Raw genomic sequence first — 27,500 nt, forward strand, 5'->3', positions numbered from 1 at the left:
ACTAGTAAAACGGTTCTCCGATGACATTCAAATGGAATTTGGACTAGATACGTGCGCCAAGTGCACATTTCTACAAGATAAACGAACAAAGACAGAAAACATAAAAATTGACCTTGAAACAACAATACAGCAGTTGGAAAACGAAGCATCACACAAATACCTCAGAGTAGAAGAGGGCCACCAAATATGTCACAAACAAATGTGCAAAACATTCGCCAAAGAATACCTATGTGGAATGAAGTAGATCCTGAAAACGTATCTCTCCCCAAGAAAGAAAATCAAAGCCAAAGCCATCAACCAACTCGCATTACCAGTGTTCCAATACAGCTGCAGAATAATAAACTGGTCCCAATCAGAAATCAATGTTGGACATCAAAACATGAAAACTCATCATCCACAAAATGTTCTACAAAAACCAGTGCATTCCGAGAATGTACCTGCCGAGACGAGAGTTAGGGAGTGGCCTGATGGAACTCAACCAGGTGCACAGAGTGATGAGTGTAGGACTAGCTAAATATGTGAAATGCTCAACAGACTATCAGATTAAATTTGTAAACAAACATGAACACAACAAAGCTGAAAATGTATCCTTAACTCACCTTGCAAATTTTTTTTCAAAAACAGGTGTGAATGGAAGATGCCACACAGGAAAATGAAACGGCAACTACAGCCCCAACGATTGTCAAAAAGGCAAAAAAAAAGAAAATAAAGACATATAAACAAATATACACCAACAACTGCGAAAACGACAAAAGAGCAGGAAGATACAAAAAAAATTGGACAGAATGGGGATGGACAAAGAAAGCTCATTGGAATGGCTCAGAAGAGGTCAGCTCAATTGGGTCAGAGAACAAATAATAATAAATGCCCAAGATCAAGGACATGACACCAATGGATTAATAAAGATGTCGGGATCGAGCCAGACAGACAAGTGTAGGTTCTGCAGGACAAACAGAAAGTACGAGTCACCTACTTTCAGGATGCAAAAAACGATCATCAGAGCAACTTTATACACAACGGCACAACAAAGTGTGCAAAGTGATTCATTGGCATATCTGCAAAAATTTCAACATCCCAGTTCCAGAAAACTCATGGAAACACAAACTAAGGGCAATTATCGAAAATGAGGATGTCATGCTCACGTATGTCCTGATGATCCCATCAGGAAGCTGAATAGAAAACAAAGCCTTGTGACCGGACATCGTTCTCAGGAACAAAAAGGGAAAGACAGCATTGCTGATCGAGATATCAGTGAAATGAGAGCGAGAGAAGAACCTTCAGAGTTTAGGCTTTATTCCATTTGATTGGAGCCGCTTCTGTGGGCACACCGGGGAATACAGGTTCAGCTAGGAGTACATAAGCAGTAACGTATACATGTGCGATTAATCATTGCAGACTAAATCCGCGTAAGCACGGAGTTCGATATAATCTCCATTCTCACCAGTCAATGAGCACCTTCAGTCAACGAGCATCAAGTGAACAGCCGATGTAAATGGCAATGCCCCGGGGACAATCACCCCGCACCGCGGAGACCTCCCCTTATACGCGAGACGCACAACATGTGATCCCGCGTCATGTCCCTCAATTCACCTCAATTCACCACATTCTCCCCACCTTTAAAATGCAACTAGGGGCCCATCTTACACACCATGATTGCTTTCGCACTATAGGAGTATACATTTCAAGCAACGCGGACTAATAGGTCTACAGAAGCATACATGCCAAGCAGTGATTATTTTGAGTTGTAGGAGCATGGAAATGAGCATCGATATATGATATAATGGGCATATAGGAGCATGAGCAGCGAGAATGCCGATAATCCCCTTTACAGATTGAGTCGTCGAGGGGGCCTTATTCGTCGACCTCTCCGGGAGTAAATGGCAGTTTCACTTGAGGGAGACTCCCGATCCTCTTGGTGAGCCTCGACTTGTGCCGGGGATGACTCCTCGATCGCTCTCGGGTGGAACGCGGCAGCCCCGTCGCCCGGTGGAGTTCCTGGGGGGGGAATGTCAGAAGGAGGAGTGCCAGAAGGTGGTGTACCTGCGGGAGGAGTACCTGAGGGAGCCAGATGGCGAACCGACACAGTGGTCTCCCTGCCATCCGGGAGCCTGACATGAGCATACTCTGGATTAGTGTCAATGAGTTCGACCCCCTCCACCAGGGGTTCATACTTGCTTTGTCGGACTGGGCGTTTCATGAACACTGTACCGGGATGGGTCAGCCAGTTGGGCACCGTTTGACCGTCAACATAACGTCGCTGGTGAGTAAACATTCGTTCGTGAGGAGTTGCATTGGTGGACGTGCAGAGCAAAGAGCGTATGGAATTCAGAGCGTCGGGAAGAGTAACCTCCCACCGCTCGGGGCCCAGTCCTCTCGATTTCAGCGCCAGAGTTACGGCTTTCCAAATAACTCCATTATACCTTTCCACCTGCCCGTTTCCCTGTGGGTTGTAACCCATCGTTCGACTAGTTGCTATGCCGAGCTCTAGTAGGAATTGTTTTAGCCCGGCCGACATGAAACACGGCCCTTTGTCTGAATGTATGTACGAAGGTTTCCCAAACATAGCGAAGAGGTCAGAGAGACATCTCACGACAGTGCCCGAGGTCATATCCGAGCACGGAAATGCGAAAGGGAGCCTTGAATATTCATCAACAACGGTGAATATGTATCTGTTGTCTGTCTCGGTCGGCAGGGGCCCTTTGAAGTCGATGTTTAGTCTCTCGAAGGGGGAAGTGGCCTTGATCAGTCTGCCAGATGCCGCGCCAAAGAATCTGGGTTTTAGTTCAGCACAAACAGGGCATGAAGCATTCATTTGTTTAATATCTTCAACAGAATAGGGAAGGTTTTGTCTGCGCACGAAATGTGCCATTCTGGTTACCCCTGGGTGGCAGAGAGACACGTGTAGGTCTTGCAAAGCCTGACTGATTGTTGCCGAACTGTAGACCCGAGAGAAGGTATCTGCAGCAGGGTTTTCCTTCCCGGGCCGGTAAACAATGTCGTAACTGTAGCAAGCTAGGTCTATCCGCCATCTCATAATTTTTTCATTCTTAATTTTCCCGTTATTTTTCCCATCAAACATGAATGCCACGGATCGTTGGTCCGTAACGAGCGTGAAGTGGTTTCCCAGTAAATAATGTCTCCATTTCCGCAGCGCTTCGACGATGGCGTACGCTTCCTTCTCTATCGCTGAGTGTCTCTGCTCGCTTCTAGAGAGAGTTCTCGAGAAGAACGCGACCGGCCGCCCAGACTGATTAAGTGTAGCAGCTATGGCGTGATCTGAAGCGTCGGTTTCCACCACGAAGGGCACCGAGCTGTCGATCGATAAAACCACGGACTTACTGATATCATCCTTGAGGTTGTGGAAAGCTCTTACAACAGCGGCATCTGGTGGAAAGTTTTTGCAATGCACTAGGGGATGTATTTTCTCGGAGTATTGCGAAATCCATCTTGCATAGTAAGCGAACATGCCGATCACCCGGCGCATTGCCTGCAGGTCCTGAGGTGGGGGTAGCTCACGAAGCGGGCGCAATCGTTCAGGATCAGGCTTAATTGTGCCGTCGGCTATCGTCGAGCCGAGAAGGTCAATTGACCTTGCCGAGAATACGCATTTCTCGTAGTTGAGAGTCAGATTATATTTTCTAGCAATGCTCAAGAATCTGTCCAGATTCCTATCATGTTCCCCCTGATCCCTACCGCACACTGTGACATTATCCACGTAAACAAAAATGTCTTTGAGGTTTTCATCTGAGATGATGTCGTCCATAACCCGTTGGAAGCAAGCTACCCCATTCGTGACACCGAAAGGTATTCTCCTGAATTGGTAGAGGTGCCTCCCTGCCTGGAATGCGGTGTAAGGTTTGTCTTCCTCTCGGATGGGAATTTGATGATAGGCGCTTCGCAAGTCGATGGTGCTGAATACCTTATAATTGGCCACGCGTTCGACCATCTCGTCTATGCGCGGCAGGGGGTAGGCATCGAGTTGGGTAAAGCGATTGACCGTTTGGGAATAATCGACAACCATTCGTTTCTTATGGTTCTGACTGCTGGTTACTAACACCTGTGCGCGCCATGGCGAATCGCTCGGTTCTATAATTCCTTCTTCCAGTAATCGCTTGGTTTCTGAGGTGATGAAATTCATATCAGCAGTGGTATATCGCCGCGATTTAATCGCTATCGGTTTGCAGACCGGCGACAAGTTAGCGAACAGCTGGGGGGACGTCACCTCCGCGGTGGTCAACGCATTTAAAATTAGACGAGGCTTGCTTCCTCCAAAGGGTATTTCGACGCTCGTGTGCTGCTTGAGGACATTATGGCCCAGAATTACGTCTGCGCACAAATCACGAAGCACCAGTACCCTTACATCCCGATGCGTGTACCCTTTTACGTCCAATTCAACATTGCAGTACCCTCGTACGCGGGATTGTAGTGAGGTGGCGGCCATGCATACCGTATTGTCAGTCGGGTGGATTATCCATTTCCTGCCCTTCACTAGCGAGCTGTTGACGAAACTTTCAGAGCTACCGGTATCAATCAGTGCCTCAGCCATATGCCCGTTAATTCGTACGTTGATGATAGCCTTGGATAGATTCCCCGGGGAGGCTGCAGTTAATTTATTTTGCGAGTAGAGAGCCGCAGAAGTGGGTTTATTTCTCCTTAGAGTAGATTTACATACCCTGGCATAATGCCCTTTCTTGTCGCAATTCATGCATGTGGCATCTCTGGCGGGACATTTTTGACGAGGGTGCCTTTTGTACCCACAAAAGAAGCATTTACCAGCCGGAGCAGTTGCTGAGGAGTTTGACGTGGCCTGTGTATCCGGCTCCTCGGGTGTTTCTCCATCCCCTATGTCTGGCTGTGTCTGTGCCAGTGGGGTTCCTTGAGTTCCCATTGTAGCAGCGTTCATTAGCAGCATCGGTGTCCCAAATGACTCAGATTGCTGCTGAGCCGTATCCATCGCTCGTGCCTGATCGACTACCTTGTCAAGAGTGGGTTGCGCTTTCTCTAGTAAGCGTTGCCGTATGTGGGCTGATCTGAGTCCTTGGATGAATGCCTCCCGTGTGGCTTCCTTTCGGTGTTCCTCGGCGCTTACGGCCCGGAAGCTGCCGTCTTTTCCCAGCTGATTCAGAGCTTGCAGGAACTGATCGATTGTCTCCCCGGCTGCTTGCTTGCGTGTGTTGAGAAGATGTCGTATGTATACCTCGTTCTTGGGCTTCACGTAGAGCGCTTGCAGCACCTCGATCGCTGCTTCGTAAGTGTCGCACTCCGAGAAGAGCCTGTACACGCTGGGCGAGACATGATTCACGAGAGCGGCAAATTTGTCAGCTCCCTCTTCGATGATGGTCAGATAGTGTGAGAAGGAACAGAACCAATGCGACCATTTCATTTCTGCGTCAGTCGCGTTTGGGTCTGCGTCGAACCTCTCTGGTTTGTAGATCTTGTCCATCGTTGGTTGAGAGAGCCGAGAAAACTAAATGGAATAAATTGAAATGAGAGCGAGAGAAGAACCTTCAGAGTTTAGGCTTTATTCCATTTGATTGGAGCCGCTTCTGTGGGCACACCGGGGAATACAGGTTCAGCTAGGAGTACATAAGCAGTAACGTATACATGTGCGATTAATCATTGCAGACTAAATCCGCGTAAGCACGGAGTTCGATATAATCTCCATTCTCACCAGTCAATGAGCACCTTCAGTCAACGAGCATCAAGTGAACAGCCGATGTAAATGGCAATGCCCCGGGGACAATCACCCCGCACCGCGGAGACCTCCCCTTATACGCGAGACGCACAACATGTGATCCCGCGTCATGTCCCTCAATTCACCTCAATTCACCACAATCAGTACGCAGCGATTTTGGCTTAAATAATGCAGAAATCAAGAAAATGACCAAATACCTCAAAAATGAGATCAAGAGATCTTGGAAGATGAAGAGTGTCAAACTTGTACCAGTGATAACTGGAGCAACAGGAATAATAAAGAACCCCGCTGAGATTTTAAAATCCATCTCCGGGAATATTACCACAAACAAACTACAATTGGAGGCAATCGAGGGTTCGGTGACGATTGTGAAAAAAGCTCGCGGAACAAAACTGTGACAACAACATTGAACAGCTTGCTCCATGAACTGTGATCCCTTACCAAAGCAGAGGTCCTGGGAGGACTCCGTTCTACCTTCTTAAACCTGCGAATGGGGACACACACACACACACACACACACACACACACACACACACACACACACACACACACACACACACACACACACACACACACACACACACACACACACCTCTTTTTTGGTTTGTTGCACAAACTGTACCCACCAATTACTCTGTGCCATCTATGCAATCTTGTACAAGGAGAACCTGAATTACTTGTATTTAAACAAATGTGTTTAGAACCTGGTGTTGGCTTAGTGGTTCGGGTGGGGGCTTGGGATCCTAGGGTCCTGAGTTCAAGCCCCGTTGGCCACTGAATTAGCACCAGGGGGTTGACTCAGCCTGTCGTCCTTCTGAGGTCAGCGAAATGAGCACCAGAGCAGCAGCCAAAAGGCTGCACACGAAGGGAAGGGTATGGACGGATTGATTAAATCTGGTTTGTGTGGTGCAGGCATGATGGGTCGAATGGCCTTCTCCCTGTGCAAAATTTCCTTGTAAATTTCTTGTAAATTAACCCCGTGATTTGCAGTGGAGATGTTTGTTTATGATAAAGTGTGTTCATCACTTATGCTTAATCCCATTGTTTCCCTTTTTCAGGCTGAACAAGAAGCAAAGAAAGCCAAACTGAAAGGAACTCTTATTGACAACCAGTTTAAGTAGAGGGTTTTTTGTTTTTCATCTGACTTTGAACCAACGTAGAAAACTTATCACCGGTCAATTATCATTATTATTACACGGAATTGATTTTCATTCCTCCAATGCATATGTAAATCTTGTAAATACAGAAAAAAAAACATTTCATACTCGATGTGATGCTCACAATTGGATTAATATTATTAATCTAATCTTATCAGTTGGTTATTTTGACTTTTCTTGAAGTCTGTGTAGTTTTATTGTTTTTTTTTTTAATCCGTGTGGTTGCTGTACGTCTATCCGGGAAACGTGATAACGTACCGCTCAAGAATCAATGCAATCGTTTTTTATATTGTTTCAAAACTCGTTTATTGAAATGCAGCTCGAAAGCTGTCGAGTTAAATGACAACTTTCACACCGGTCATCTTCAAGGTATGAATACATTTATTTTCGGGGGAATATTTTCTTGACTCAAAACATATTCTCTATTTCCTTTACCATCATCAGATGCATGTTTGGCTTCGATTTACGAGCTGTTCTGTGGGTTCAAACGAGCTGCTATAGATTGTTTGTTGGCTCGGGGGTTATCCCTGAGCTGTCAACACTTCAACTACTCATGAGTGAAAGCTGTTAAGCACATTCATCTTGACAGGCAGTTATGGAACTTTCTCTACGATTTAACAATTTGTTTCCAGTATCAAAGGTGATTCATGAAGGACACCATTTCAGTCCATCATTGCTTCAAATATACGTCGAGTGAGAAGCCGAGGGACATGTGAGGTTGCATGTCAACTTGGAGCTGGAACATGGCCTGGAAACTCTTTGTTTAAATAAAATAAAATAATAAACTGTACAGTTTGAGTGCTCATGAAACCATCATGCGGGGGGCAATGCTCATGGACAGGAGTTCCTGGAAGAGAAGTTTGCAGGCATATGGCATACGGACCAATGATATCTGCAAAAGATAGAAATTAGATCAGGAAATATGAAAACTTTCAAAATAACAAGCCAGTAAAGTATTTTTAGCATGAAATCTCTGTATTGGGATTTTGTAAAATGCAGACAGTTTATTGAAGAAGGTTGGCCTGCAGGTGTTTCCATCTGAATCCCAAGTTCGTGTTGTAGGGAACCGAGGTTCAATGTGGCCGAAGCACAAGGTCTGTTATTCTCATCACAGACAGGTCGGTGGCTTCCGTTTTATCCCACCTCCACTCTCTCAGTCCTCTGACCCTTCCCAGCTCCTCCAGGGTGTACATATTCCTCCAGCAATCCCCTCCTGGTTAAACTTCAAAAATCTAGGTATAATGCACACCTTCATTCCCTTTTCTTTCATTTGTGTAATCGCCTTCTTGAACTTGTGCTATTCTACTCTTTGCTCTGGGCCTTCATGCAACGGTACACCACCATCTCATGTCAATCTTTTCTTCCCCGATTAACCCTACCTAACCCTCTTAATATCTCTCTCTCTCTCTCTCTGTCTCTCTGTCTCTCTGTCTCTCTGTCTCTCTGTCTCTCTGTCTCTCTGTCTCTCTGTCTCTCTGTCTCTCTGTCTCTCTGTCTCTCTGTCTCTCTGTCTCTCTGTCTCTCTCTCTTCCTTCTTGTGTCCAATTGCTGCCCCGTTTTCCGTTTTGTTGCGTCCGTCACCACACTCTTCCATGAGCCTCTTTTGTATAGGGGAAAAAAAGCTTCACATATTCACATTTGTTTGTCTATTGCCTACTACTGTCCTTGCAAATCATATAAAGGTATTCAGATGTGTACTGATGTCTTTTTAGTACAGTACACGACATTTCGGCTCATGGAAGAGCAAGTGTGTCCTGCATGTGGTTTATGTCCAAGCTCCTCCACAAGCCCAAGATCACTATTTAAATAAATAATTAATTACCTCCACCACCGAAGGTGGATGGAGGTTATGTTTTCAGCCCTGTCTGTTTGTCTATTTGTTTGTCTGTCTGTCTGCATGATATCTCAAAAAGTTGTCGATGGATTTTGATGAAACTTTGTGAACACGTTGGGTGTGTGATAAGGACAAATTGATTCGATTTTTGGTGAAGATCCCAATCCGAATCCAAATAGTGGAATATTTCAAGGGATTCATCACCATTGAGAGATAGTGCTAAAACGATATATAGCATGATATCTCAAAAGGTTGTGTACGGATTCGCCAAAACTTGGTGGATACATTGGGTGTGTGACGAGGACAAATTTTTGGTGAAGCTGTTAGTGAAGATCTGGTGAAGATCTGGTGAATCGATTTTGGTGAAGATCTGGATCCGGATACAAGAATCGTTTAATTTTCAAAGTGATTCTTCATCATTGAGAGATGAGGCCAAAAACGTTACACAGCACGATGTTTTAAAAATTTAATGGGTCCGATATGTTCTACTGGATCAAGCATTGCATTGCGGAGGTATGTGCTCTACTGATTGCCCTTTCAGTTTTGCTGTATAATTATTAGCAAAGTAGACGTTGGGAGGAAGAAGCATGTGTAATGAGTTGCAATTGCTCACATTTTTCCTATTATTCGTTTGCAATATTGACGTTACATTTTCATTCCATGTCGGTGCAGAGAAAGTACATTGCATCTGATAACAGTGTACAAAAAATGCAAAATTCCATAATGCATTTTTTTCTTTCAGCATAACTCGTCTGACACCGCACACTTAATAGCGAGTGCCCAATCACTTGCCTGTGTGTTGTTGTGGCAGCCCCGGCAGCTGTACAAATGCGTCCGGATATTGGCCACGGCTATCAGACCACAGCGATTGCAGACGTGCACTTGGTATGGGTCTGAGACTTCGAAAAGCCGCTCCAGCAGGAACTGTGTTGCGCCATGCGCGATCTGGCAATCCCTCTCCATCTCGCCGAAGCGCAGTCCACCATCCCTAATGTGTGAAGCAGAAACCCAGGCTTCAGCACCGATGCTATTTTAAATGAACTAGTACATCCGCTCCCTATGGAAGCAGCAGGAAGTCGTGTTGTTATCCTCCCTGGGGTACACATATTGCAGTGGATGTAGGCTTGGGTCCGATATTCTGTGGGGAGCGCAATAAGCATATAATTCCTCAAGAACGTTGGGTTTCCTCCCTTTAAGTTTAGTGTTGAACAGCAGTTGTGACTGTTTAAAAGGGTAATCATACACGTTTGTAGTTTACCTTCTTATTTTTATTTTATTTTTTTTTTACTTCTGGTTGGGGTGCCCCACAAAACGCCACAATAAGCTATTTATACATGTGAACATGCCATTTGTCCAAGGAGGGAAAAAAAGCCCTTGGGGAGAGGAGATATTATAGTGGGGTGGCATATCCAAACTAGTGTGCATTTTGTGATGCAAGGATCAAACTTGGCACTGATATAGATCAATATATTGTGAACAGATCTGGATATTGAGGTACAAACGGCTTGTCATCACTGATGACGAGGGAGTTCTCAGCAAGCCGCCACTGGAGGATCTGGCATCACTCACTCCATGCAGCCATGAGGAAGCTGACAGTCGTATTTTGCCTCATGCCTCAGATGCTGCACAGCATGGCCACCGCAAGATCCTGATCCAGACAGTTGACACAGACGTCATGGTGTTGGCCGTGTCTGTGGCACAGGGGCTGCTACCAGGAGATTAACTGTGGCTGGAATTTGGAACTGGAAAGCGCTTCCAATTATTGGCATCCCACAAAATGGCAGCTGGGCTTGGACCAGAGGAAGCTTGGGCACTGCCGATGTTTCACACTCTGACAGGGTGTGACACCATGTCCAGCTTTGCTGGCCATGGTTAGAAAACTGCCTGGGCCATCTGGGTTGTTCTCCCATAATTAACAGATGCACTACTGAAGGTGTCCTTGGCACTAAACACCATACCAGAAGACGTCCTTCACTGCATCGAAAGGTCTGTCTGTCATCCTCTTGTATGACTGAATAAGCACCAACACTGGCATAGCTAAAGCTCAGAAGAAAGTGTTTGCAAAGAAGAACGTGTAGTTGATTCCACCAACAAGGGCAGCTATAGAGCAGCCTGTGAAAAGGGTGACCTACCAGGGATGTCAGGATGTCATGTGTGGGGACAGACACTGCTACAAAGGCCAGAGCTTCCTTCACCAACCGGCTGTGGCTGGACCAAAACTGATGACTGCCTGTATGAGCCACACTGGACGACTACCCGAGGCTGCCAAGAGCTGGTGTCCTGCAAATGCAAGAAAGAATGTGTGAAGCGATGCAGTTGATAACTCTATCGTCCTGCGGCCATTTTGTAAAATGGCTGTGACGACAGTCAGGGGCCGAATCCACGATGCCTCACTGTTCACAATATATTGGTCTATCTCTGACAAATTTGATGCTTGTTTCACTAAATGCACGATTGTGTATTTTTCAGCTATATTGCCCCACTATTAGTATTAATATTGTTTTGTAATAACATTATTATGCTGTTGTCACTGGAGGGGACTATAGGTTTGCTCTCTCTCTCTCTCTGTCTGTCTGTCCATCCATAGCACCTGTGGGGTTTTATTTTTGACTTTTTTCCTATTCCCTTTAACATATTCAACTGAAACTTGGTCCATGGCTTTATTATGACACGTTGCACAACTAGTTTGAGTTTCAGGGCGTATCATAAATTTCTCAGAGCTATCCCCTTTTTAGACTAAGAAAATATCACATCGGTCGGGACATGTATTGCAAATAAATTCTCGCTCTTCTTGTTATTACTTTTGTTATGAGAAGCAGCCTTGAAAAAATGCCACAATAAGCTCTCTATACACCCCTTCACATGGATTTTACCCAAGGTGGAAAACCCCTTGGGGAGGGAGGCAAATGAAGTCATGACAACCTCCAATATGTGACCCTTAGTCCTCCTGTCAAGTTTGGTTGAGATTGGATAAGTAACAACCAAATGTATCGTGGTCAGACAGACAGAGACTAAATTGCGTATTTTAGTGTGATAAAAGTAATTGGATTTGCCGAGTAAGTGTTCCCATCTGAAACCCTGGCTCAGGTGGAGAGTCTAAGTTCCAATTCCATTTACCATTTGTTTGTCCATTGTCTATTACTGTCCTTGTATTTCATGTTAAAGTACACTGATGTCCACTAAGAGGAGCTTGCACATAATTCCTGCACGTGAACTTTAAAGAAGAACTTGAACTTGCATGTTTGATAACTTTAAAGAAGAACAATTTCACATTGATGATCAGAAGCAATTACTTTGAGCCTCAAATAATGATTTTTAAACATGCAAGTCTTGGTTTCTTGAACTCACATGTTGTTTTAGGGTGTTGCCTTTTTCAATGAGCTGTTATATATGCTTAGATAAAACCATAGCCACAAGCACTTCTGGAGCCAAGCTTAAACGGGACTTTTAGCATCCATTTCCGGTTCGGGGCTTGGCGCATGTGGCCGGCTGGGTGGCGAGCTCTCCTTCCAATCCTTCTAAAGCTAAGTTTCCAGTCCTTCCAAAGCATTCTCCGTATTTTGTTGTTGAGATTTGTGTCAGGGGCTGTGGAACTGCACTTATTTTTTTTATGGTTCATTACAGTTTTAGCGGGTAGTTGAGTTAATTCATTGAAAGAAGCAATGGGAGGCCTCGTAATAAATTTAGCATTAAGTCAGTTGGGGCCTTGGGAGTATGGGGATAAAAAAGGTTATAAATAGAGACCGAAGGAGAAAGGAAGAGGAGTACGTAAAATGTAATACTTGCTCAATGTGGGCGACGTCAACAATGGGGAAAGCAGAGGATTGTTATTGTTTCAGGAAGTGTGAGGAAATGGTCCACTTGAGGATGGTGTTGCAGGAAGTGTGAGGAAATAGTCCACTTGATGTAAAAAGGATAGATGGTTATTACTAGGTTGAAGGAATGCATCGATGATTTGCAACAAGTAGCAGAATGTGAGAAATTTGAAGATAATAGTTGGTTACTGTTGTGGAGTGAGGTTGCTGAAGATATTGGAAGTGGTAACGGTGCAACGGGGGCAGGCGGTGGTGACGGTGCAATGGGGGCAGGCGGTGGTGACGGTGCAACGGGGGCAGGCGGTGGTGACGGTGCAACGGGGGCAGGCGGTGGTGACGGTGCAATGGGGGCAGGTGGTACAATGTACAATGTACATGGTCCCATTTAGAATATTGTGTGCAGTTCTGGTCACCACAGTTCCGGAAGGACATATATGCCATAGAGAGGGTTCAGCGCAGGGCTACTTGATTGATTTCGGGCCGAGTTAGACTCAGCTGTGAGGAACGGTTGAAGGAGACGGGGCTTTATTCACTCAAAAGGAGGCGGTTACGAGGAGATATGATAGAGATGTTTAAGATAATGAAAGGTATACATAAAATAAGTGCAGATGAATTAGTCAACAGAGTAGACAGTGATAGGACCAGGGACCATAGCCTGAGAGTAAAGAAGAGGAGAGTTAAGACGGTAGTCAGGAAGGGAGGGGACTTTCACTCAGAGAGTAGTTCATGCATGGAATGGTCTCCCTGGAAAGGTAGCGGCAGCAGAAAAAGTAGACAAGTTTAAATTAGAATTCGATAGGTACCTGGAAGTTATGGAGATAGAGGGGTATGGGGATGTTGATTAGACTTTTAGGTAGTTTGAGCATTGATGGGTGGTTGTGTGCATGTGAATGGTGTGCTGTTGGTGGGGGTCTTGTCAAGCGGGGGTTGTGTGGTTGATGTGTGTTTTTAACCAAGCCCATGACCCCTCCCCTGAGGGGAAGAATAAAAAATACAAAAACTTTAAGAAAAACATAAACAAACAACAAAAAAACAAACAATCATTTCATTAATTAACATTTTTCTGCATTTTCTTCTTTGGATCTTGTGCAGCTAAATGAGTATGGTGTTCGTGCAAGCATGATGGGCTGAATGGCCTCCACCTGTGTTCGATTTCCTTGTATTTCCATGTTGGTGTTGTCATCATAAAGGATCAAATTTTGTCCAACAATCAAAATTCAAAAACGATCATGGGTACATTTCCTGCAGCTTATGCAGAACGACGACAACAACTTGTGAGTGATTTTGCATGAGATATTTTCGTGGCTGAAGTCAAAATAGCAAGAGTCACATAAATTTGGATTGATATTGACTTTAACATAGGTGTGATTGGAAACTAAAAATTTATCTCGTTATTCTACTAAAGTACTGCCGTATTTGAATACCGTAATCACATATACAAATAAGAGGGAGATTTCCCCAGATGACATCTGTCACCAAGGTCGTACTTACCGGGAGCGACCCTCCATCGGCTGCCGCACAAGAATCTGCACAGGTCCGCGAGCACGGGAGTGGATCTTATCATCCACCATGTGCTTGAGCCGCTGGTAGTATGTCGGACCAATAAATACCTGAGAGTTTATTTTACGCCCAGTCAAGCCGTTATACAAAACCTGTGAATAAGAAGTACAGGGGGTTCATGATAGTAATGGTTAAAAACAAAAATACATAATCTATAACGTACTTTTAAATGAAAACATCACAGAGCAATTCAAATTTTATGTGGAGAAAGATTACATTATTTACAGTTGTCTTTTTTTAAAGAGATTTAAAGTACTAAAGACAGTTGGTAAATGAAATTAGAAAATAACTTTTTTTGTATACGACGTGAGGGTTCGTGGAAGGGCTAACTCTAACCTGAACCCTATTCTCATCCTGGATTTTGTATCATGGGTTCATATGTTCCAGTTGGACGTATCGTCAGCTTTATTACAAGTGCACTAACAGCTTATTCTATAGCACAAGATTATACCACATCATGTCAAACATCTCGGTGATGTAATGGTTAGAGCGTCCGCTCTGAGTCTGGGAGGTCGGTGGTTCAAACCCCACCTGTCATACCAAAGATGCAAAATGGTTTGTGCTGCTTCCTTGCTTGAGGTTCAGCATATAAAAAGGATAGAGCACAAACAACCATAGGTTGGTAATAATAGTGCAGACTTTGGGCCTCGTGGCTTCCTCCTGCATGGATGGAGGTTAAACTATACGAGTTCCCTTACAAGGAACATCGTCAACCAGTTCAGTTAAATGTGGAACGTAGTTCAGGTGAGCTTATGGGATGGCGCATCATCTGTCTGTCAATCCCTAAAAACTTCTCTGAAACTGCTAATGGGATTGTGACCAAACTTGGCTAAAATGATCTTTGGTGTGGTCGAACTCAAGTTTGTTCATAGAATCCTCCCCCTCCATCTACAAGTAGGACATCGCAAGATATAAAGATCCCAAAAGTACTTGAATTTCGATTGAGTTTGGCCACCGTTTTGGATTACAGGTAAACCTAACAATGTTCTCTCAAACCACTTAACCGATCAATGCAAAACTAAATTTGTGATCAACTACCCAAGGGAAATATAGTCTGGCAACAATAGTGTCATCAGTCACGTAGTTTGGCTGCCATATTGGATTATAGAAAAACTTTTTAAAATCACCTTTTCTGAAACCGCTTAAATAAAGTTTACAATGCGAAAGTTTACACGTAGGAAATATAATTTGATAACTTTGATGTTATTGGTCAGTGGTCTGGCAGGCAAAGTGGATCAAAGGAAAGGAAAGCCTTTGAAATTCACCTTCTCTGAAACCGATCAATGAGAAACTCAAAATATATGATTGATTACCTTTGGGAACATTTAATTAAAACTAGAATGGCACTCGTAAAGTACATAGTCTCGCCTTGCGCATTCATTCTGAACAAAAATACCATCGTTAACTGAACACACTACCACTATGGTCCACTGCTATTATGGCCCATATACCATATGCACAAATAACTTTTTGAATCCTCTCAAGCCAAGTGTCGCATTATTTGAGTTGGAGAATGTGTTAATTGGCATATTTGAATTGCTGCTGCATTTTCCCACAAATTTGGGTAACCCTTGATGCGATGAGGTATTTATTACTGCCAGAGTGCTTGCACCTCATTTCCTCGGAGGTGATAGCCATATTCTTGCAGCAGGTTCGAAATTTTCTGCACGTTGACCGTGTCATTAAAAGGCGTTGCATCTCCAATCTCTCCCTTGTTGGCTGAGACCTGCACAACAATCATAAATCGTACACACTCACAATTCCACCGTACCAAAAAAACCCCCCCCACAGATTAGTAAAAATTTAGCTTGCTTCACAATGTTTGCTTCTTTGGTTTAAAAAGCTGGGTTTCATCAGAGATAGTGAATACTTGCTTGGCACTGAATGGTTATAATTGTCACCTTGCCTTGCAGACACTCGATAAGATGCCCAACTGTCATGCGTGAGGGGATAGCATGTGGGTTGATGATTATGTCTGGTGAAAGGCCTTCGCAGGTGAATGGCATGTCCTGCCAGGATATGGAACGTAAGCATTTTTTAAAAATATGCAAAGTTAAAGATTGACAATATTACGAGATTCTCCCCACCTCCCCAATCTATTGTATTCAAATGCACAGTCATCATAATACAGCCATGGGTAGGTCATTTACATTGGTTGGCTGTCATCCAAACAATAGGATAGCTTATTGCCCATAACACAAGTTTTTATGATACTATTACAAGGCCAGGTGTTTGCTTAACTGTTAAGGTGGCTGGCTTAAAATCTTAAGGTTTCGAGTTCAAGCCCCTTTCTCGCCATTTAATTAACACCAGGTGGGTTGTCTCAGCCTGTCATCCTTCCGAGGTCAGCAAAATGAGTACCAGTTAGCTGGTAACGGGGGCATTGCATCAGCGACATAGCTGCGCCCCCAGAAAATTATGCAACCAGCAGCCCCAGGCTGCATATAAATAAATTAAAAAATACGATTACAGAGGAGTCAAGGCACTCATGGCTATGAAAACACAAATGACAGGCAGATATAAATGAATGTTTATCCCTTCATAACTTGACAATATCCTTTCATCGAGTCCGCAAATGGAAGACTCGAGGCTCGGTTTTGTTCCTTGCACACGTCAATGGCCTCTTGGTCTCCCATTTTGCAGACTATCCCGCATGGTAGAGGGAAACTAGGTTGCCTTGGAACACTTGCATCCACCTAATAGGGGGAGCATTACCTCTTCGGCTATTCTTGGCCGATGATACATTAAGTGATGAGTTGGCACTTGATATCATTGGCCAAGAATAGCTGCTAATCTGTCCCAATGGACCCCAATTCTGCCCCCCTCCCACCCCCTCCTTTACAATGGCAACTGCCAGCTGCCACATCCTAACTCAAAACAGCAGGTCTGACCTCTGCTGCAGACTCCTGCTGTAAGATAAACAATGATTCTCACATATTTATCTATTACTTTTTAAGACTTCAAGATGAGATGCCGGCATACAAGTACACAACGAAGAGTTGTTCTTCACGGCATTCTGGATCAGTATACTTTGAGGAAATGAAAAATGCCAAGGAAGGACTTTGCTCTCTTGAAGATGTCAAGTCTCTATCTAGAATTAATAAATGGAAAATAGGACCATGAGTTCTGAAGCTCACCTGGATCAGGAGCAACAGTCACTCAAACTCCCCGCAGACCCCTTCAGACCCTGATTAGTTTATTTTTTAATGTCATGAACAAACTTTGGTACATCACAAGTGATAAATGTTGTGGTCAAATTTCATCAAAATTGTGTGTAGTTTTGGAGAAGAGTAAATACCTATTTTGGGGGGTCAGAACCCCCCCCCTTCCATAACCCCCATAATATACCCAGATTTTGATGCGGTCAATAAACCTTCGTTTGGCATCAGATATGAAGCTTGCGGCCAAGTTTCATCAAAATCGTGTGTTTGGTTCAAGCGATAATGACTGAAGTGTTTACTGACTCGCTGACTGACTGACTTACCGACGGACACTGCTTGAGCGCATAAGCACACCGGACTAAAGTCCGTCCGGACAACGGACACTAAAAACATAATTTGGGAATCAAAATTTTGGGAATTTGGAGAAACGTCATGGAAAGCAAAAGCATGAAATGCCTTTTCTCTGAAAAAGAAAGTTTATGATCCAAACGTGATGCCAACAATGAGATGTGGCCATGAAACGTGCTCTTTTACAAGGAAGATGGAGCAAACATTTATCACCAACCACAAACAGCCACCATGTGTCGAAGAAATTTCCTCTTTGAGCATCTGTAATTGGTGTTGCCAGCCCAAAGTGTGAATGAACGAAGACATTGTTCCTCACTCATAAAATATTATTTGAACTTCGGTAAAATGCTACATTTGAGAGGATTCCCTTGTAAACATGATTATCCATGTACTCTGTTACATTTGCTTTCTGTAAAACAAACATCTGCCTTCAGTTGATATTGATTTGTCATTTTTGATTAAAACTAATGTCACGACCTGGAAATGTTGCGTACGTTCCAGGAAGACTTAAGTATATTAATCAGAACATGATCAAACATAACTTTAGATATTTCTTATTCAGTTCACAAAGGTAATGAATATAATACATGGATTTTTGTGTAGACGCATTGTGGGAGTTGCCGAGGTTCTGTGAGCGGCGCTAGTCAATGTAATGTTCTTTATCAACGCTGAGAACGTGTCGAAGGTATGATTCACTCCCTTGATCTGTGTAACAGTCTGTACCTCCAAACCCTGGGGAACCTTGAAAGGGCTGTTGTGCTCTTTTCTGATTGGCTGTACTTGGGCCTTGCCTACATTGTTTGGGCTGTTTCACTCCTTTTCCAGCCCCAGAAAGCAATTATTTTGATTTCTAACTGTGGGAATAATTACTCTTTCACAGATGAAAAACTTACCCTGCTTGGTCAATCGTTTGGTGTTGTGTTGGCTTAGCGGTTAGCGTGGTAGCTTTGGATCCTAGAGTCCTGAGTTCAAGCCCCGCTTTCCGCTGAATTAACACCAGGGGGTTGACTCAGCCGGTCATCCTTCTGAGGTCGGTGTAATGAGTACCAGTGTAGCAGCCAAAAGGCTGCACACAAAGGGAAGGGATATTGATGGATTTATTTTAAAATCTGGTGTTGGTGTGGCGCAGGCATGATGGGCCGAATGGCCACGTCCTGCACAACATTTCCTTGTAATTTCCCCCACTTGATATATCAGACTTGGGTTTGGGTTTTTTCTTGGAGAGTTTCATTGATGGATTTTTTTTCTCCCGTATGTGCGCATCTACATAATATTAAACATTCTCCTTTATATGCTGAACCTGAGTGGAAAATGAGTTCATTTCCTCCAAACATGGAAACGTGTTGTCTTGGAGTAACTTATAAGAGACAAGAAGAGAAGCCAATGGGTGCGACAGAAAACTATATTCAACTACATTTACTCGTGAAAAAAAACTGCAATGGAAGTGGGCTGGACAAGTACGCAAGCAGCAGTCACAACTGATGGATGACAACCATTGCAAACTGGCAAACCAATTAAAGGACCTGAAAGAAGCCGAGGAAAACCAAACATTAGATAGAGATATTAGAATGAAAAATTTTATCTGTTGTACAATTGTCTCGAACTGCAGAGGATAGAAAGGAGTGGTCCATGTCGAGGGAGACCTTCATCCTACAGTTGGCTGAAGCAAGTGGTCCAGATTGCGCTCTATGGAAACCATTTTCCCTTATGTGAACTGCCTTTGATAAAGTTTTTCCAGTGTTGAAATTAACTTGTGGGAAATTTATTAAAAGCCCTGTTTGGTCTTCTACCAGACCACAGTACCAGTTCCTCTAGGGATCAACTTCATAATTTTCTTTTGAGCATTTTACAACTTCAAGGAAGAATCCAAACCCCCTAAACATCATAAACCTCCATGCCCTTTGAACCATCCCACTCATGCTTCATCTTCTTTCCCTCATCCTGTTTCTTATCTTGTGTGTTCTTGTTTCTATACCCCATGTCGATGCTTCGTTTTTGCCTCTACGCCTGGGTTTGGCTTAACGGTTAAGATGGTCGGCTTAAGAGCTTAGGGTCTTGAGTTTGATCCCCTGTCGTGCCGTTAGATAACACCAGGTGGGTTAACTAAGCCTGTCATCCTTCTGAGGTCAGCAAAATGAGTACCAGCTTACTGGAAACTGTAATGTCCGGTGGGCAGCGGGACTCGGATAGTCGTGAGGATTGTCGAACACTGGTTATTGCCCGTCCGGATGCACACTACTACAGACTACACAACGCCTCAGGCGGCGCGAACACCTTTATCCCTTGGAGGCACGTGACCTCCAAAACCACTCCTCCACGCCTCCCCAACGCTCCCCGCACTGTGCCCTGCCCCCGCAGGCCAATACACCACACTCCTCCCACCTAAAACTATGATTATAAAATGACCATCATAATAATAAGCATATTCGGCACAGAATACTATGACACAAAAGCAAAGAGGTACAAAAACGATAATAATCAAAAAGCATAGGCACCACCACACAGAAAACAACCAGAGCCAAAAATGGCATTAATCAGGCGGCCGTGCATCAAAACCCAGACGAGCCGGCACAAAAGGAACCGTGCTTCATCTGCTACCCGCAACCCTAATGCCGTTGGTGTCATCCGGCCCATAACTCAGCCCTCTACCCCATCACACCATATAACGTGTTGACGTGAGCGAGTTGAATTTCAAAGCAATGGACAGGTACTCGGAAACTGAGTTGCACGACGAACCCACAAAACCCTGACCGCGCTAAAGATAGCAAGAAGCAAGCTGGGAAGCACAGCATCACCACGCAACAGCAGCGCCCCCAGGCGCAGAAGCGCCCCCAGGCGGCTCATGCTTACACGCCCTCCGGCGAGGTTGCGATGACCTCCCGAGCGAACCTCCCCCGGCACCATCAAATGCCCCCGGTCGACAAGGCGGCACATCTCCCCCAGACAGAACCGAATCAGATAAATACTCCGAGCCTGGAAACCCGTGGCGCCAGCCCGGCCGACCTTGGCGGGACCAGAGGTTTGTGCTGCACGGAGCTAAGCCCGTCTGACCTTGGCCATCCCAGGGATGGGCGGTGACGCTGAACAGCGCCGTCGGCTGGGTGCACCATCAATCCCATAACAAACCCACGCATCACAACCAGCCGAGATCTCAACGCACGTCCGAACGGCCTTGGCGAGAACAGAGAGTTGCGCCCCAGGGCGCCAGGCACGTCTGACCTTGGCAAAACCAGGGGGTGGGGGTAACGCTGAACAGCGAACCAGCCCCGGCTCTGAGCCGATCTCTGAGTCGAGCTGGACGCTCCTCCGCCGTAAACTCGCAAGCCACGGCCGAATGCTTCACCCGTGCCACGAAATCTGCAACGCGCTCCTCCTCACCCTTCGCGAGGTGATCGAACTGGTATCGAGCTAGCTGCAACGACTTCTCCAGCGCCATGTGGGCTTTCATCTTTCCTACCACGTCTTGAAATGACAGCCCATCGTCACTGGGCTTATCCGGCGCTACTAAATCACTCAGTAGCCGATAATGTTCCGTTGATAGCGAGGCGAGCAAGATTGATTTGCGTTGGCTTTCATCGTCTACATCATTCGCGTGGAATAGCAGCCCAATTGTTCAGAAAACAATTCGAAGTCGTCTCCGACGAAGACGGGCAAGCGTCCGTGCGCCGTGCCCCGACCTTCCACCATCCTCGAGCCGTCCTGTGACGGCGAGACGCCTGGCCCCGAATCCCATCCTCGTCGCCACTGTAATGTCCGGAGGGCAGCGGGACTCGGATAGTCGTGAGGATTGTAGAACACTGTTTATTGCCCGTCCGGATGCACACTACTACAGACTACACAATGCCTCAGGCGGCGCGAACACCTTTATCCCTTGCAGGCACGTGACCTCCAAAACCACTCCTCCACGCCTCCACAATGCTCCCCGCACTGTGCCCTGCCCCCGCAGGCCAATACACCACAGAAACGGGGGCACTGCGTAAGCAGCACAGCCACGCTCCCAAAAATGATGCAGCCAGCAGCCATAGACTGCATATGAAATGATGACCACGATTTTTGCCTCTTTATCGTGCTGTTAATCTTTTTCCCCATTGTCAGTGGTACAGTAAAGCATCTTTCTGTATAACTATATTCACAAATATGGTGTCCACATCTTCATTTGCTTGAATGAGCTCTGCTTTATCACACAAATAGGCCTTCAATGACCCTTAATTTTGTGAAGAATCTCGTGAAAAGGCCGACAGATGTTTTCAAGATTCATTACACAGGACAAACAAATAAGAGATTCAAGTGCAAGAAGTTTGGGAAACTTTACCATTCTATAAGTTTGGTGGGAAGCTGTTTTAAAAGTAAACTGATTACAGATACTCTAGAAAAATAAAAAAGATTTGTAAAAAGATAAGTTGTAAAAACATTTTTCAAGGACAATTAACTTGTAAAAGTTTATTTTTAAACTCTGGTGTTCTTACTCACTTCCTGTCGATATTGTATGCCACACGTGCCCTTCTGGCCATGCCGGCTTGCAAACTTGTCTCCAATTTGAGGGATTCGCACAGAACGCACCTGCACAAGAATAACACACAACTTGAGAAAGTGGCCTTCCATTCATCATCACTTAATGTTGTTCTTCATAGCTACTCGATCTACTCTCAAGATGTGTCCCCAGGTCCACCTGTTTACCAATGCCTCGTCTAGTGGGGCAGATGACAGCAATTTTTGAGAGGAATCGTGCAAATGATGATCCAAGCATCAAATTTGGCACATTTGTTCTCCAGGGGGATTCTAATCAAATCTGCCTGATTGGCCATTTGAAAAATTTGAAAAAAAAAAAAACTTCAAATAAGTCAAGATCACGAATCAATGTTGAATGCTGACTGAGATTGGTGAACGTCTCAGAAACATCATCAAAGACGTTCCAAGTCTGCCATGCAGTTTTCTTCCCATTACCGCGGAAGGCAGACACAACGTCACATCCAGTGAACGCATGGAAGTATGGGATCCCTGTAGCTTTCTCAGGCCCTATTGCAGAAACTACCTCATGGACTGGAATCCATCGTGCCTTGGCTCCTTGGCCAAAGGCAATCCACATGTTCTCAAGACTTAGTTCCTGTAAGGATGGCAGTACAGATATTGCTATGACTAGTACGTCCGTGTCATTAGCCTTAATGATAATGGTCTTGCTACCATCCGTCGTTGCATCCCTGGCGTGTACAAATATTCGAGTGTCAGCTTCTTCATGACAACATGGAGACACAGCATCCAGTGACTTCCTTGTGTTGCGAATGACATCTTCTCCTTTTGTGACAATGACTATGCTTGTCGTCTGTGCTTCACACATCTTTTCCGCAAGGAAGTGAAACAGCTCAATCTTGTTGCTGTCATCTCGAAGAAAGCTTCTCCAGTTACTTGGGGTCTTACTGGTTCCTATCACTCTTCTTCTGATTCCTTGCCCCCTTTTCGACCTTGCCTCGGACTTCAGACTTGACTTCTTGTACACATCAAACACTACGTCCACCCTCTCGTACCTGGCACCATAGGATTCCACCTTTGGGATGATGTCTTCTTTGGCATAGTCATCAAATATCTTTGAAGTGTGTGGAGGTAGGGCATTGATAAGTGCTGAGCCATCAATGATGACTGCATCTCCCCTTGGTTCTCTGTCTGGGATGTTCACTTGCGCTTCAAGAATTTCAGCCAGCTGTGACTTCAAATTTTTTTGAATTTTTTTTTTTTTCTTTCAAATTTTTCAAAGTTTGGATTTTCAAATGGCCAATCGGGCAGATTTGATCAGAAAGCCCAGCAGAACAGAAATGTCAAATTTGATGCTTGTATCGTAATTTGCACGATTTTTCTACTATCTACTACACGAGTCACTGCATTGACTTTTTACCCACTGTTGTGAAGCTCTTCCAAGAGTTTTGACATGTGTATATATGTTTGTATGGATGTACATTAGACATGGTGCAAATGTGGAAAAAGGTTCGAAGTTTCCATAATTACACATTCAAATTCAAAGTCCAAAATTGCAGATTTGTTTCTACAAATATTTGGAAAACAAAAGTTAAATAAAAGGTTTGCTAAAGTTTGTGTCAAAAAATTTGCAAAAAATTATTTACACGACTTTTGCAATCTTTGTTTCATTTAAATTGAATTACAGTATATACTTGAAGACTGTAGTACACAAATAGTCCATCATAAATAAGACTTCCAAAAACTTCCAGTTTGGCAATACTTCAATTTAAATAAAGATTCAATGAAGTGGTGTTTAAGGGTAGCGTTCAGGACTGCTTCTGAACTACTTCAACAGCACCAAAGTTTCAGATTTGAAAAAACGATTATTAAAATCATTGTTTAATTAAAATTAGAGTAACTGCGTGGGGTGTTGTGTTCTGTAAACCCTCTATTATCATCTGCGTTCGTTGCAATGGATTCATCAATACCACCAGTCACAAACTCACCCGAATTTTACAGAACTTGTAGCCATCTTGATTGAGCGTGACCATGACTTGGTCCACAATTCCCGTTTCACTGGCCCGTAGAAACGTGCTTGCATCACGCTTGCTGTAGCGTTGTGTCATCCCTGGGCCGCAAGGGCCACAGTCATCATCTGGTAGAGTGACTGTCTTTCCGACCACAACGTCATCTCCAGAGACACGGACACCGGGTGAAACCAATCCATCTGCATCAAGCTTGTCATAAACTGCATGTCGCATTCCTATAATAAAGGAGGAACCAGACCAATGAGAGGGTTGACAAGAGTGGAGGTATTTTGAAATAGCAATAATGTATTGTCGAAACATTCAAGCAGTACTTCAGAATCTCCAGCGATGACGCTGAATGTCTAGGCCTGTTACTTTTGCCTTGCAGACAAGTTGGAGGCCTCTCTGTATTCTACCTCCTCCTGTTTGGTCTTGTACTCTCTGCCCTCTCTTAGGTCTGTCCATCCCAGGTTTCTGCAAGGCCGACACGGTCTGCCAGTAACAGTCTTCTTGTTAAAAAATCACCAAAATCCAGGCTCACGACTCACCTCCACCAATTTGTTCCTCTTTTCTCTCCCCTGTGGAACGGACTTCCCTAGTCTGTTATGTCCCATTCTTCCCTCCAGGGCTTCACCCCCATCCATAGTAAAGCGTGCGTTAAAGCAAACCAATTGTTATTTCAGTTGTCTTTATTGGTTTCTAGTCCACAAAATATATCATAAAATGAAAATTGCTTTTCCTTTTATTTTGCTGCATAGACCCAAACAAGGTAGGTATAGGGTTTCTTCTTCTTCGGGGGGGGGGGGGGAGACCGGGAGGGAACATGTATGGCAAAGCAATTCTCGCTCTTGTTGCAATTTCTTTTCCACCTTTTCTGTCCCCTCTTTTCGGTTGTTCGGTGTCAGTTGGTTTGTTCCTTTTCTGTTTCATCCCTGCCTTCACCTTCCTCTTCCTGCTGTTTCATTCATCTTGTTCATCCCCAAACATCCTTCTCTCCCTCCCCTTGACCTCTCTCACTTGTACTTTGCAGTTAGTGTTTCCCGCTTTCCATTTGTCTCTTCCATTCTGCTCCATCTCCTCCACAAGCTTCGATCGTGTATACAAAAAAAGAAGTACAGTATACACACACGTGTATATATATATATATATATATATATATATATATATATATATATATATATTGTTACGGTATTCGCGCCCGCCGGCGTGCTGACGGCCACGTAACTCGAATCGCGGCACGTCGCCCACCGGACGCACAATCCAGTCGTGACCCTCTCGGACTAACGCCGGGAACCAGTCACGGGTGGACCTTTCGGTCTCACCGCGATCGAGCCAATCAGCCCCCGCGTGGGATAGGGTTGCTCGCCAAATTCGACCTACCTAAGTACCCATGCGGAGGGTAGACCAGGCGATCGCACCTCGCCGCAGGTCGACTTCGGACATGGGCCACTTAAGCGACCCGTTCCGTACTATCGGGATAACCGAGCGGTGTTATTTGTCGACCTCGACGGTTCGATTAATTATCGGGCGTATTCAGCCCACTACCAACCCTTTACGTGAAGCAAGATGAGGATTCAATGAAAGAAACGACAAAGCGAAGCGGGAAACAGTTCAACACAAAGCACATTTATTCGCGCTGAACGGAAAGCACACATATTCAATTCCACCAAAAGCACATAGAAAAGAAAAACACAATGCAATTTACACAAAAAGCAAATGCGACAATGCAGATCTAATACCGATTACGCGAGCACACGGCAACACTTATACAATTTTACTTCACAGACGGCGCCGACAACACATACCCAAAACCAAGGAAAAGAATACCCTCAAGGATGAGGCGGGCCTGAGGCCGAGACCGGGTCGGGCCTACCCGTCTGGTGATGAGACGCGGAGCGGCGATAGTGCCTCAACTCCGCGGGCCTCGCGGGCAGTGTCTGGTAGGGGGTGGGAAAGGGGCCCCCTTGGTCGCACTATCTCAGCGCGGGGGGAAACAGGAGGGGGTTGCTGATGCTCGGGGTATAGAGGATTCCTACTCTGCCTCGAGTCCCGCGACGAGCGTCTCCACCTCGGCCAGGTCGCGCTGTCGGCCTCCCTGGGGTGCAGCTCCCTGCACGACGCGAGCACCCCCTCGTCTGCCCTCGCCGCCTCTCCACAGCTCCGTCCCCTCCGCTCCGACTCCAACGCACACAACGGCGACCAGCTCCTTTTTGCTCCTTCTTCCCAACTCCACCGCCCGCGAAGTCTTAATTCTCTGTTCACTTGACTGACGAACGCGGTCGCTTATATAAGCCCCGTGGCTTCGCCTTCTCATCTTTGACCCCCTCCCTTCGACCTTTCACCTCGCTCCCCATTGGCCCGAGAAAAAGTGGGCGTGAATGCTTTTTGATCCATAAATTTGCATATATCGATCGCCCTCCAACGCCCTGGGGGCGGGGCCAAATCGCCCCTCGCTCACCGATTGGACGGCACAAAAGTGGGCGTGTGTCGTTTTTGATCCGTTTTTGAAGTGGAAAATCCGTGGTTTTGTACACGCTGTTCGGCGCGCGCCCTGCACGAGTCCAACACCGGTACCCACAAGCGGCGCAAGAACGGTGGCGATGCGACGGTTGCGAGGTGTGACGTGAAGCGGAGCCGCGGTGGGTGGTTGATGTGGTGGTTGGTGGTGGTAACAATGGCGGTTGGTCCAAATTAAAGATAGTAAAAGAAAAACGGCTATCCTGAAGAGTCGCAGCACGCATGAATAACATTTATTCCCACTAGACAACGGGTTTGGGCCTAACTACACATATACTTACCGAGATACCTCACCTAAGGGACCTGAATGGTGGTTTGCGAATTTGGTAACCACAACAATATATATATATATATATATATATATATATATATATATATATATATATATATATACATATACATATATATATATATATATATATATATATATATATATATATATATATATATATATATATATATATATATATATATATATATATATATATATATATATATATACACACACATATATACAGTGGGGAGAACAAGTATTTGATACACTGCCGATTTTGCAGGTTTTCCCACTTACAAAGCACATAGAGGTCTGTAATTTTTTTATCATTGGTACACTTCAACTGTGAAAGACGGAATCTAAAACAAAAATCCTAAAAATCACATTGTATGATTTTTAAATAATTAATTTGCATTTTATTGCATGAAATAAGTATTTGATCACCCACCAACCAGTAAGAATTCCGGCTCTCACAGATTTGTTAGTTTTGTCTTGAAGAAGCCCTCCCATTCTTCACTCATTACCTGTATTAACTGCACCTGTTTGAACTCGTTATCTGCATAAAAGACAGCTGTCCACACTCAATCAATCAGACTCCAACCTCTCCACAATGGGCAAGACCAGAGAGCTGTCTAAGGACATCAGGGACAAAATTGTAGACTT

General features: G+C 44.8%; 2 protein-coding genes across 2 annotated transcripts in view; one reads left to right on the forward strand and one right to left on the reverse strand.

Annotated features, from left to right (window-relative positions):
• The window catches only part of STEEP1 (STING1 ER exit protein 1), a 29,224-nt gene extending 21,582 nt beyond the window's left edge, over positions 1-7,642 (forward strand). Inside the window, exon 7 of the mRNA XM_085894562.1 lies at positions 6,754-7,642. Coding sequence (XP_085750688.1) covers positions 6,754-6,816 — 63 coding nt within the window. The 3' untranslated portion in view covers positions 6,817-7,642. The remainder of the gene's footprint in view (positions 1-6,753) is intronic.
• Positions 7,133-27,500, reverse strand: part of POLR2B (RNA polymerase II subunit B) — a 94,894-nt gene continuing 74,526 nt past the window's right edge. Inside the window, 7 exon segments of the mRNA XM_085894548.1 lie at positions 7,133-7,744; positions 9,479-9,674; positions 13,993-14,153; positions 15,674-15,787; positions 15,963-16,070; positions 22,041-22,130; positions 24,026-24,282. Of these exon segments, the coding sequence (XP_085750674.1) occupies positions 7,655-7,744; positions 9,479-9,674; positions 13,993-14,153; positions 15,674-15,787; positions 15,963-16,070; positions 22,041-22,130; positions 24,026-24,282 (1,016 nt within the window). The 3' untranslated portion in view covers positions 7,133-7,654.

Source organism: Eptatretus burgeri, chromosome 9, assembly GCF_056783735.1.
Source record: "Eptatretus burgeri isolate ZD-2024b chromosome 9, Ebu_testis_v1, whole genome shotgun sequence".
In the NCBI taxonomy this organism is placed as follows: domain Eukaryota; kingdom Metazoa; phylum Chordata; class Myxini; order Myxiniformes; family Myxinidae; genus Eptatretus; species Eptatretus burgeri.